This window comes from Oncorhynchus nerka, linkage group LG19 (genome assembly GCF_034236695.1).
Source record: "Oncorhynchus nerka isolate Pitt River linkage group LG19, Oner_Uvic_2.0, whole genome shotgun sequence".
NCBI lineage: Eukaryota > Metazoa > Chordata > Actinopteri > Salmoniformes > Salmonidae > Oncorhynchus > Oncorhynchus nerka.
The window spans coordinates 22,448,464-22,461,078 of NC_088414.1; the positions used below are offsets into that span (position 1 = coordinate 22,448,464).

A 12,615-nucleotide genomic window follows, 5' to 3' on the forward strand; every position below is an offset into this window, starting at 1 on the left:
TATATACAGACTCATCCAATCAACTGGTAATCCTGAGAAAACCACTGAAAACAGCTGTGAAAATAAAGCCCTGGTTGGTTTTTTAAAAAGAGATGAGGTTAGAATAAGTCAATCATGACAGTTCAAATCAAGGTTAATTCCGGTTTTTGAACTTTGCTTTTACACAGAAGGAAAGACCCTCTAGGCTTCAATTCAGCACCAGTCTCCAAGTCGAGTCTAGCACACTAGCCGTCAACCAAACAGCTCTTCACTTACACAACCATTAAGAAGAGATGGAAGTTGGAGGTTCAACCAACCGTTGGTCTTACCTGAAGTGGCGATGGCAAGGCAGAGTAGAAGCAGAGGTAAAAGTGGCATGTTGCTGCTGTCCATCTCTAAATCAGATATCTGTGGGAGCCTCAATGAAGAACTTGCCGGTGTCTAGGTGCTCGGGCAGCGAGAGCAGCGTCCTCGTCCAATGGCAGCACGGCAGTGACTGTGGTGGCAGTGGTTCCGCTCCAGAGGGGTGAGCACACAAATCCAGCCTTGATAGGTTAAAGGTCAGCTAGGAGAAAAAAGGCGGGGCGTCAGTAGGAGATTGCCAACTGCCAAGCAAAGTCATAGATGAATAATGAGAATATCCAATCGATAAGGAATCGTGTATATCTCTGATACTACTGATGCTGTACATTTATATAACTACATCAGAGTAGAATTAATATAATGTCAATGCATATTAATCCATGTAATACTCATCCTCTACACTCAATGATGGCAAGCTTAACAAATCCCCTCAAGGAACATTTCCTGTTGAAAATGAAATTGTGAGATGGTGTTGCCAAGATTATAAACTGCATCACTTTCTTTTTTTCTGACTTTTATCTGGAATAGTGGTATCTGAGATTATTATTGGATAAAATGTTCTCTCCAAAGGGCCTCTTCCTAAACGTCCAGGATCAGATGAAGTACGCTGATTAACATCTATGTTAGTGATGATTAATAAGGCCATTTCTAATAAATGTATGTACCTTACCTCTCTCTACTCAACTACCACCCATTTCTAGTACGGTGCTTGATTTAACTGTTGCTAACATACCAAATTCAGATTTTTTAAAAATTGATAATTAGTTCAAACTAGACACGTGATATTGCCATCAACTTCTGCATGTGCAACTAATGATAGGCTACAAACGTATTACATTTATACTTCCAATGAGATTGTCTGTCCTTGGATAGCCTAGAATATTATCATGGGGCCCAGAGCTCTAGGGTTATCCAGTGGTCAGTAACTGCTGGCCCAGTCTGCCAGGAAACAGTATGGCGTCGCTTTCTTTAAATAATGTTACAATAGTGAGATCTGATAAGCGGGGGAGACTGCTCTTGTTATATGATTCATATAGAGCGAGGGGAAAAGACTATATAAACTGTTTATGCAACCAAAGCAAAACAAAAGTAACTTTGGCTACTTCCTTAACCAGACAAACACGAATTATTGAGTCAAATGCCTAAAAACGATTTAACTATAGAAAATGGTCACTAGAAAGTAGTTGAATATTTCAGGTAAACGGAAGACAGGCTATTAAAGTGAAACAAAAGCAAACCCATTGATGTTTTTATTTGGCTGAAATAAATAGGATGAATAAGTGAAACTCATAGTTCTGGTTTTCAGAAATGTACAATTATACGGCTATAGGCTAGACGTTTATCTGACAATACACAGTTCACAACGTTATAATTCACGTTAACAAGTTATTTTACCTAATTGTCACCTATCATTGGCTTCAAATAAACAACACATCAAGGGAAACATTGTATCAGGGACAACAGCTAAAGCTGTCAGCAAAGCATTGATTAAAAGAAACTCACATATCAATGGAGATTGTCCCTTTTAAATTGCGGGTATAATCCACGAGTGCAAAGGGAGCAGTCAGTCGTGTAAACGCTCATAAACTTTCTAGTGTAGCTGGGCGGGTGGGGAAGCGCAGATTGATTTTCGTACCACTCCCAAAAACCAGAGCTTCGCGCGCTGGTGCTAATGCCGGTGACTGACGTCAATACCCACACTGCTTGTCAGCACAGAATATTGTGAGAGGAATTAGGGATTTCTTTGAGATTTTGCATCACAGGTGAATCGACAACAATGACATATAGTCGACCGGTAGCAGCCTAATGAAAGAAGAGAAAGTATAAATCACAGAAGCATAAATTTGGTCTTTCCATAACCCATTCAACATGGTTTATTACATTGTAATAACCCAAACTGTTACGTATCATCAAGAGTAAAGGGGTTGTGTCCTTATAATCCAGATGGGATGATGATGATGATGATGATCCCTAGGTTTTGGAAGAATCTCACCTCAGTATAACATATTATTGTCAAAAACAACTGGGGACCACACCGCCCTCTTGAGGCCAATATCGCTACAATCATCTTTTGTCGCTCTATGGGAGTTGTGACTTGTGACTTCTTTCTCATCCTCGAGACTGTTTAGTTTATGAGAACAAAGTGACATCATGTAACCAGGGATGTAATTTCAGAATGAACATGACCAATTATGTATAAACATATTACTAATATAGAATGGTATGATGTGATGATGATTTCCAACAATTGTCCTCTTGTCAAATGTCTTATTTGATAGGCTAATTAATAAGTTATCCAGTCAGTTGTATATTTATGACAGAAGTCATTAAAATGTCTTGTTAACAAACTATAGTTTTGGCAAGTCGGTTAGGACATCTACTTTGTGCATGATACAAGTCATTTTTCCAACAATTGTTTACAGACCGATTATTTCACTTATAATTCACTGTATCATAATTCCAGTGGGTCAGAAGTGTACATACACTAAGGTGACTGTGCCTTTAAACAGCTTGGAAAAATTCTGAAAATTATGTCATGGCTTCTGATAGGCTAATTGACATTATATGAGTCAATTGGAGGTGTACCTGTGTGGGGGTATTTCAAGGCCTACCTTCAAACTCAATGCCTCTTTGCTTGACATCATGGGAAAATCAAAAGAAATCAGCCAAGACCTCAGAAAAATAATTGTAGACCTCCACAGGTCTGGTTCAGAATCAACAACAAGTGGGACACAATCATGAAATGGAACGACATTTATTGGATATTTCAAACTTTTTTGAAAAATTGGGCGTGCAAAATTATTCAGCCCCTTTACTTTCAGTGCAGCAAACTCTCTCCAGAAGTTCAGTGAGGATCTCTGAATGATCCAATGTTGACCTAAATGACTAATGATGATAAATACAATCCACCTGTGTGTAATCAAGTCTCCGTATAAATGCACCTGCACTGTGATAGTCTCAGAGGTCCGTTAAAAGCGCAGAGAGCATCATGAAGAACAAGGAACACACCAGGCAGGTCCGAGATACTGTTGTGAAGAAGTTTAAAGCCGGATTTGGATACAAAAAGATTTCCCAAGCTTTAAACATCCCAAGGAGCACTGTGCAAGCGATAATATTGAAATGGAAGGAGTATCAGACCACTGAAAATCTACCAAGACCTGGCCGTCCCTCTAAACTTTCAGCTCATACAAGGAGAAGACTGATCAGAGATGCAGCCAAGAGGCCCATGATCACTCTGGATGAACTGCAGAGATCTACAGCTGAGGTGGGAGACTCTGTCCATAGGACAACAATCAGTTGTATATTGCACAAATCTGGCCTTTATGTAAGAGTGGCAAGAAAAAAGCAATTTTTTAAAGATATCCATAAAAAAGTGTCGTTTAAAGTTTGCCACAAGCCACCTGGGAGACACACCAAACATGTGGAAGAAGATGCTCTGGTCAGATGAAACCAAAATTGAACTTTTTGGCAACAATGCAAAACATTATGTTTGGCGTAAAAGCAACACAGCTCATCACCCTGAACACACCATCCCCAATGTCAAACATGGTGGTGGCAGCATCATGGTTTGGGCCTGCTTTTCTTCAGCAGGGAGAGGGAAGATGGTTAAAATTGATGGGAAGATGGATGGAGCCAAATACAGGACCATTCTGGAAGAAAACCTGATGGAGTCTGCAAAAGACCTGAGACTGGGACGGAGATTTGTCTTCCAACAAGACAATGATCCAAAACATAAAGCAAAATCTACAATGGAATGGTTCAAAAATAAACATATCCAGGTGTTAGAATGGCCAAGTCAAAGTCCAGACCTGAATCGAATCGAGAATCTGTGGAAAGAACTGAAAACTGCTGTTCACAAATGCTCTCCATCCAACCTCACTGATTTCGAGCTGTTTTACAAGGAGGAATGGGAAAAAAATTCAGTCTCTCGATGTGCAAAACTGATAGAGACATAACCCAAGCGACTTACAGCTGTAATCACAGCAAAAGGTGGCGCTACAAAGTATTAACTTAAGTATTAACTTAACTTAATCTTTCAGTTTTTGATTTGTTAAAAAAGTTTGAAATATCCAATAAATGTCGTTCCACTTCATGATTGTGTCCCACTTGTTGTTGAGTCTTCACAAAAAAATACAGTTTTATATCTTTATGTTTGAAGCCTGAAATGTGGCAAAAGGTTGCAAAGTTCAAGGGGGCCGAATACTTTCGCAAGGCACTGTATATTGAAGCAACATCTCAAAACATCAGTCCGGAAGTTAAAGCTTGGTCACAAATGGGTCTTGCAAATGGACAATGACCCCAAGCATACTTCCAAAGTTGTGGCAAAATGGCTTAAGGACAACAAAGTTAAGGTATTGTAGTGGCCGTCACAAAGCTCTAACCTCAATCCTACAGAACATTTGTGGGCAGAACTGAAAAAGCTTGTGAGAGCAAGGAGGTCTACAAGCCTGACTCAGTTACACCTGCTATGTCAGGAGGAATGGACCAAAATTCGCCCAACTTATTGTGGGAAGCTTGTGGAAGGCTAACCAAAACGTTTGACCCAAGTTAACAATTTAAAGGCAATGCTACCGAATACTAACTGAGTGTGTGCAAATTTCTGACCCACTGGGAATGTGATGAAATAATTAAAAGCTGAAATAAATCACATTCATTATTTCCTACTGCAACAATAGCTGCAGCCTTCATGACAGGATCTTTATTAAAAACATATCTGAAATACAAGACTATCACTGTCATGTGTTTGGGCATTGAACATTTATAGTTATGAAGTGGTCTGGTAATGACTTGATGAAAACAATGTTTACAAGTCTGTGCCATGTATGGAGTAAGAGCAGACATGTTGATATTGTTGTTGCAAAGACTTCCGGCGTCGACAGAGATGGCCGCCTCGCTTCGCATTCCTAGGAAACTATGCAGTATTTATTTTATTTTTTTTACATTGTTTTATTACACACAGCCGGGAGGAACAATTGGATGTAAGAGCAACGTCAACTTACCAACATTACGACCAGGAATACAACTTTCCCGAAGCGGATCCTCTGTTTTGTCCACCACCCAGGACAATGGATCGGATCCCAGCCTGCGACCCAAAACAACGGCGTCGCAGAAGGGGCAGACGGAGCGGTCTTCTGGTCAGGCTCTGTAGACGGGCACACCGCCCACCGCTCCCGAGTATACTACTCGCCAATGTCCAGTCTCTTGACAACAATGTAGACGATATCCGGGCAAGGGTTGCCTTCCAGAGAGATATCAGAGATTGCAACGTTCTTTGTTTCACGAAAACATGGCTCACTCGGGATACGTTATCAGAGTTGGTTTCTTCACACATTGCGCCGACAGAAACAAACATCTCTCTGGTAAGAATAAGTATGCCTTATGAGACGTGGCATGATCATACCAACATACAGGAACTCAAGTCCTGTTGTTCACCTGACCTACAATTCCTTACAAACAAATGCCGACCGCATTATCTACCAAGAGAATTCTCTTTGATTATCATCACCCCCAAGCAGACACATCGACGGCCCTGAAAGAACTTCATTGGACTCTATGTAAACTGTAAACCACATATCCTGAGGCTTTTTATTGTAGCTGGCTAATCTGGCTAATCTGAAAACAAGGCTCCCTAAATTTTCTCAGCATATCGAATGCGTGACCCGGGCTGACCATTGATACTCTTACTTCCGCAACGCATACAAAGCCCTCCTTTTGGAGGGACTGGGGGAAACACCCGTGCTCAGGTCTGTTCAATGCTGGTCCGACCAATCGGATTCCACACTTCAAGATTGCTTCGATCACGTGGACTGGGATATGTTCCGCTTAGCGTCGGACAATAACATTGATGAATACGCTGATTCGGTGAGTGAGTTTATTAGCAAATGCATCGGTGATGTTGTACCCACAGCGACTATTATAACCTTCCCCAAACAGAAACCGTGGATTGATGGCAGCATTCGCCAAAACTGAAAGCGTGAACCACTGCTTTTAATCAGGGCAAGGCGACCGGAAACATGACCGAATACAAACAGTGTAGCTATTCCCTCCGCAAGGCAATCAAACAAGCTAAGCGTCAGTATAGAGACAATGTAGAGTTGTAATTCAATGGCTCAGACACCAGAGGTATGTGGCAGGGTCTATATTCAATCACGGACAACAAAATGAAAACCAGCCCTGTCTCGAACAACGATGTCTTGCTCCTAGACAAACTTAACTTCTTTGCTCGCTTTGAGGACAATACAGTGCCCGCTACCAAAACCTACGGGCTCTCTTTCACTGCAGCCAACGTGAGTAAAACATTTAAACTTGTTAACCCTCGCAAGGCTGCCGGCCCAGATGGCATCCCTAGCCACGTCCTCAGAGCATGCCCAGACCAGCTGGCGGGTGTGTTTACGGACATATTCAATCAACCCTTATCCCAGTCTGCTGTTCCCACATGCTTCAAGAGGGCCACCATTGTTCCTGTTCCCAAGAAAGCTAAGGTAGCTGAGCTAAATGACTATCGCCCCGTAGCACTCACTTCCGTCATCGTGGAGTGCTTTGAGAGACTAGTCAAGGACCATATCACCTCCACCCTACCTGACACCCTAGACCCACTCCAATTTGCTTACCACCCCAATAGGTCCACAGACAACGCAATCACATTTTGTTAAGGGAATTTTTATCAATGATGACTAATTATGTATACATTTCAATCAGGACTGACTAGTCCAAATGCTATTATGTACTGTACATAATGAATTTTCTCTCTTGCTCCCATTCCCAATTGTATATAATATAGTCAGGAGTCTAGTAACAATGACGGTCTGTTCCTTTGTACAAATGAATGAACTATCTCCAGATGGCAGGGACGGACTATCTCCAGACTGTCTAGAATGCTGATTTACAATGACTGATCTTGGCTTTAGGCGAGGAGGGAAGGCTCGAGAACTATAGGGCTCCGTGTCATGAAGAGATAGAACATTTAGAAAACGCTGACGTCATTTTCAGTTTATAACCTGTGGAAAAATGTGTATGTACCAGTACTCTCTTGAATTAAACGCTGTTACCTGACTTTTAAGACCGGGGCTCTGTCCATTATTATAACAATATTGGGTCTTACAATCCCTTAGAATGCATTGACAGAGTAAATCATTCTGATTGGGAAATAATACAGAGGAATTTAGAATTCCACTAACACATTCACACTGCACACTGCCCTAACCTATCTGGACAAGAGGAATACCCATGTAAGAATGCTGTTCATCAACTACAGCTCAGCATTTAATACCATGGTACCTTCCAAACTCATCATTAAGCCTCTTCAACCTCAGGAGGCTGAAGAAATCCGGCTTATCACCAAAAACACTCACAAACTTTTACAGATGCACAATCGAGAGCATCCTGTCGGGCTGTATCACCGCCTGGTATGGAAACTGCTCCGCCCACAACCATAAGGCTCTCCAGAGGGTAGTAAGGTGTGCACAATGCATCACCGGGGGCAAACTACCTGCTCTCCAGGACACCTACACCACCCGATGTCACAGCAAGGTCAAGAAGATAATCCAGAAGGCGGGGTCAGTACAGGTGCATCAAAGCTGGGACCGAGAGACTGAAAAACAGCTTCTATCTCAAGGCCATCAAACTGTTAAATAGCCATCACTAACATTGAGTGGCTGCTGCCAACATACTGACTCAAATCTCTAGCCACTCTAATAATTATAAATTGGATTAAATAAATGTATCACTAGCCACTTTTAACAATGCCACTTTATATAATGTTTACATACCCTACATTACTCATCTCATATGTATATACTGTACTCTGTACCATCTACTGCATCTTGCCTATGCCGTTCGGCCATCGCTCATCCATATATTTTTATGCACATATTCTTATTCATTCCTTTACACTTGTGTGTATAAGGTAGTTGTGAAATTGTTAGATTACTTGTTAGATATTACTGCACGGTCGGAAGTAGAAGCACAAGCATTTCGCTACACTCGCATTAACATCTGCTAACCATGTGTATGTGACAAATAAAATTTGATTTGATTTGAATAGGAATAAGAATTTGTATTACTTTGTCTACTGTTGGCCTGCATGCAGATGAACATGTTTGTAAAAGTGATGCATGCAACCTTTAAATGAATTTAGGATATTTTAAATGAAAACATAAGATTTGGACAGTACAGCACAGGAGGTTGGTGGCACCTTAATTGGGGAGGATGGGTTTGTGGTAATGGCTGGAATAGGTGTTTTTCATGTGTTTGATGCAATTCCATTCACTCTGTTCCAGCCATTATTATGATCCGTCCTCCCCTCGAAGCCTCCACTGCAGTACAAGTACTGGAATGAGCTGCAAAAACCACTCAAACTAGACTAGTTTTATCTCCATCTCTTCATTCAAGACTCAATCATGGACACTTGCTGACAGTTGTGGCTGCTTCTCGTGATGTATCGTTGTCTCTACCTTCTTGCTTTTGTGCCAATAATGTTTGTACCATGTTTTGTGCTGCTACCATGTTGTGTTGCTACCATGTTGTCATGTGGTGTTGCTACCATGCTATGTTGTCATATGTTGCTGCCATGCTACGTTATTGTCTTAGGTCTCTCTTTATGTAGTGTTGTGGTGTCTCTCTTGTCGTGTTGTTGTTTGTCCTATATTTTTAATCCCCCATCCCCGCAGGAGGCCTTTTGGCTTTTGGTAGGCCGTCATTTTAAATAAGAATTTGTTCTTAACTGACTTGCCTAGGTAAGTAAAGGTTAAATAAAAAATACATTAAATAAATTAATGGCACACTATACAGTAAAGACAAAAGTATGTGGACACCCCTTCAAATGAGTGGATTTGGCTATTTCAGCCACACCTGTTGCTGACAGATGTATAAAATCGAGCACACAGTCATGCAATCTCCATAGATGAACATTGGCAGTAGCATGGCGTTACTGAATAGCTCAATGACTTTCAACATGGCACCATCATAGGATGCCACCTTTCCAACAAGTCAGTTTGTCAAATTTCTGCCCTGCTAGAGCTACCCTGGTCAACTGTAAGTGCTGTTATTGTTAAATGGAAACGTCTAGGAGCAACAATGGCTCAGCCACGAAGTAGTAGGCTACACAAGTTCACAGAACGGGGCCGCCGAATACTGAAGCGCGTAGTGGGAAAAAATCATCAAGCTGTTATAGCAGCAAAAGGGAGGGCCGACTCCCTATTAATGTCCATGATTTTGGAATGAGATGTTGGACGAGCAGGTGTCCACATACTTGTGGTAATTTAGTGAATGTGTAAATTCGGGAATAGGATTATTCCTCAATGTGTTTTGTAGCCTATACATGTTTGCTATAGTACCAGTCCTGTGAAAAAAATGAACTATAGGATTTTGTGTATGCTATGTAGCCTACAAAAACACCTGCCTCATGATTCTAGATCATGACTCGTTTATACTATGGAAAATGTATACATTTCAGATTGTTGACACCAGACTTACAGGGAAGATACCTAAGATAACATTCTTGACTACATGACTCCAGGGAAGAACGAAAAAACATTAATGTATCACATAACTCAAATCCTGTTAAATAAAACATGCACACACGCTCAGCTTGTTGTAGACACCCCTCTACAAGTAAGTAGACACAGGAGGACTACAGTATATTGGCCATTCATCACAGACAGCTAGATAGATAAGCACCCGCAAGCCTAGTATAGCAACGTCCCAGGCGCACCAGACAGTCTGCACGTACACCTCTGCATTTAGGGTGCGTCTCCTCTATAAGCTGTGAGCGACACTTCCCTTCTATCCGCAGTGGGCCAATGGGGGGGGGGTTACTTCTCTGTAGTCCTTCAATAACAGGAAACAATCCGCCGCTCTGTGGTCATCGTCTGTCATCGCTGGTCCAGCAGGTCAACATGGGTTTCAGCGCGGTGCCACGAGTTTCCATGTCGCCGGCCAGCAGCACATCAGTCTGAGGGGGACGTTTGTGAAAGTGTCCATGCGCCAGCTCACAGGTTTCCTTATGGCTCTCGTGGGTTCTGGGTCAAGGCAGTGTGTTAGCAAAGGGCTTTGAAACATGACGTGGGAGATTGGCATGGAGGCCCTCGTTGTGTTTTCTTTGAATCATAGTATTGGCCTAAGGCTGCAAGTGTATGTGTGGGCCAGTGGAGGTTGCTGAGGGGAGGACGGCTCATAATAATGGCTTGAACGGGGCGAATGGATTGGCTCCATACCATGTGTTCGATGTATTTGATACCATTCCACCTATTCCGCTCCAGTCATTACCACAAACCCGTCCTCCCCTATTAAGGTGCCACCAACCTCCTGTGAGGTAGGCCTATCAAGCATTTGTCTATCCTCCCCATTTCTCACTCCACCAGCCTCCACTGATTTGTATGATGGCTGGTGAAAGGAATTAAGTGTTAATTACAGCTCACATCAATCTGACACTTTTTCTGTCGTATATATTTTCTGTAATATAGGCTACTATGTGAAAGGTTGATTGAACTGGCCCATTTTGGTATCCACACACATGCCATCACCCCCTCCCCCGTTCTCCCTTATTGTTACCCCTACCTTGAAACTAGGTACAGTCTTGACATTCTTAACATTCCTGCTGACTGCATAAAAGTGCTTACTGACTCCTTTTCTAATTGGCTTTCCAATGGACACATCCGGTCCCTAAGAAGCTCCTTTCCTCTTTCTCATCCCCCTTCCAGTGTAGCCGTGGAGTCGTGAGCAGAGCGCTCCTTGGAGGATAGCCCGGATACCTGCTAGAAAGTGTTTGTGAGCCTACTGAGGGCTGTGTGTGAGATGTGAGGTACACGAGGTGGGGAGTTCCAATAACACACTGGATGTACTGGTGTAGCAATGACTCTACATCCTGTTGTGTCTACATGCTCACTCACCTTGACCCTGTTTTTGTTGTAAAAGAGCCACCTTCAGCACTTTTAGTAAAGTGGGTCCATGCATGGATTTTGAAAAGGTTGTTATTGACCGGGTAAAGTTGGGATGTTTCAGGGATAGAGTCATACATAAAAACTATCTTGAAACTATGCTTCACGGTTTCTGAAAGAGCTGCTTTATTTTATGACAGCATGTTTTTTAATGCTATATGCCAGGGGTAGACAACCCTGTTCCTGGAGAGCTGCAGGTACTGCAGGATTTTGTTACAACTAGGGACCATACCTGACCAACTGAGCTAATTGATCAGTTCAGTGATTGCCTAAATAATAATATTTTTTTTACCCCCTTTTTCGATCGTCTCATTGCTGAAACTCCCCAACGGTGTCGAAAGTCGAGTCACGCATCCCCCGAAACATGACCCTCCAAACCGCACTTCAAACATCCGCCTGATTAACCCGGAAGCCAGCCGCACCAATGTGAATGAGGAAACGCCGTTCAACTGACAACCACTGTCTGCCTGCATGCCCCCCACTGCCACAAGGAGTCGCTAGAGCGCGATGAGTCAAGTAAAACCTTCCCCTAACCCGGACAACATTGGAACAAATGTGCACCGCCGTATGGGACTCCCGATCACGGCCGGTTGTGATAAAGCTTGGGATTGAACCCGGGTCTGTAGTGACGCCTTAGACCGCTACGCCACTCGGGAGGCCCAGTAATTGCTTAAATTCAACACATCTGGTCTTTCAGGCCAGTTAAACCAAAAACATGAAGCACCTGCAACACATTTGACATCTTAGTCATTTAGCAGACACTCTTATCCAAAGTGAGTGCATACTTTTTCTCATACTGGTCCCCCGTGGGAATCAGACCCACAACTCTGGCGTTACAAGCGCCATGCTCTACCAACTAAGCTACACTTCATTCACACTGGGATATGAGGCAATAGCTTTGATCATCAAGTTTTTGCCCACTAGAGTGCAGTATTGTCTTCAAATTGTTTGTAAATCAGACAGACTGTATAAGCAATTGGCCTACTTATGTGTGTTGTCTATAGTTTATCTGACAAAATTTCACAAATTCTACTCTAAAGTACTATATGCTGGGTTACTGGGATCTATGATATGGACTTATCGGTAATTACATCTGCCAGTATGAAATCTTAGTTATCGTCTAAGAATGGGTTGTGGATTACCTAGTTAAACATTCCTGCTAGACACTCTAGCTCAGGTGAGATTGCAATTGTTCATAAATGTGTGCAAAACAACCTGCTTTTCAAACGTGGATATTTGGTTGTGTCTTTTGACCATTTATTAGCAGCATAGATAAAAACGTAACAAGATTTCATACTGGCAGATGTAATTACCGATAAATCCATATCATAGATCC

General features: G+C 42.3%; 1 protein-coding gene across 1 annotated transcript in view; it reads right to left on the reverse strand.

Annotated features, from left to right (window-relative positions):
• The window catches only part of LOC115101184 (endoglin-like), a 48,673-nt gene extending 46,680 nt beyond the window's left edge, over positions 1 to 1,993 (reverse strand). Inside the window, exons 1-2 of the mRNA XM_029620472.2 lie at positions 1,846 to 1,993; positions 309 to 544 (exon numbers count right to left, since the gene is read on the reverse strand). Coding sequence (XP_029476332.2) covers positions 309 to 372 — 64 coding nt within the window. The 5' untranslated portion in view covers positions 373 to 544; positions 1,846 to 1,993. The remainder of the gene's footprint in view (positions 1 to 308; positions 545 to 1,845) is intronic.
• Positions 1,994 to 12,615: the final 10,622 nt, after the last annotated feature.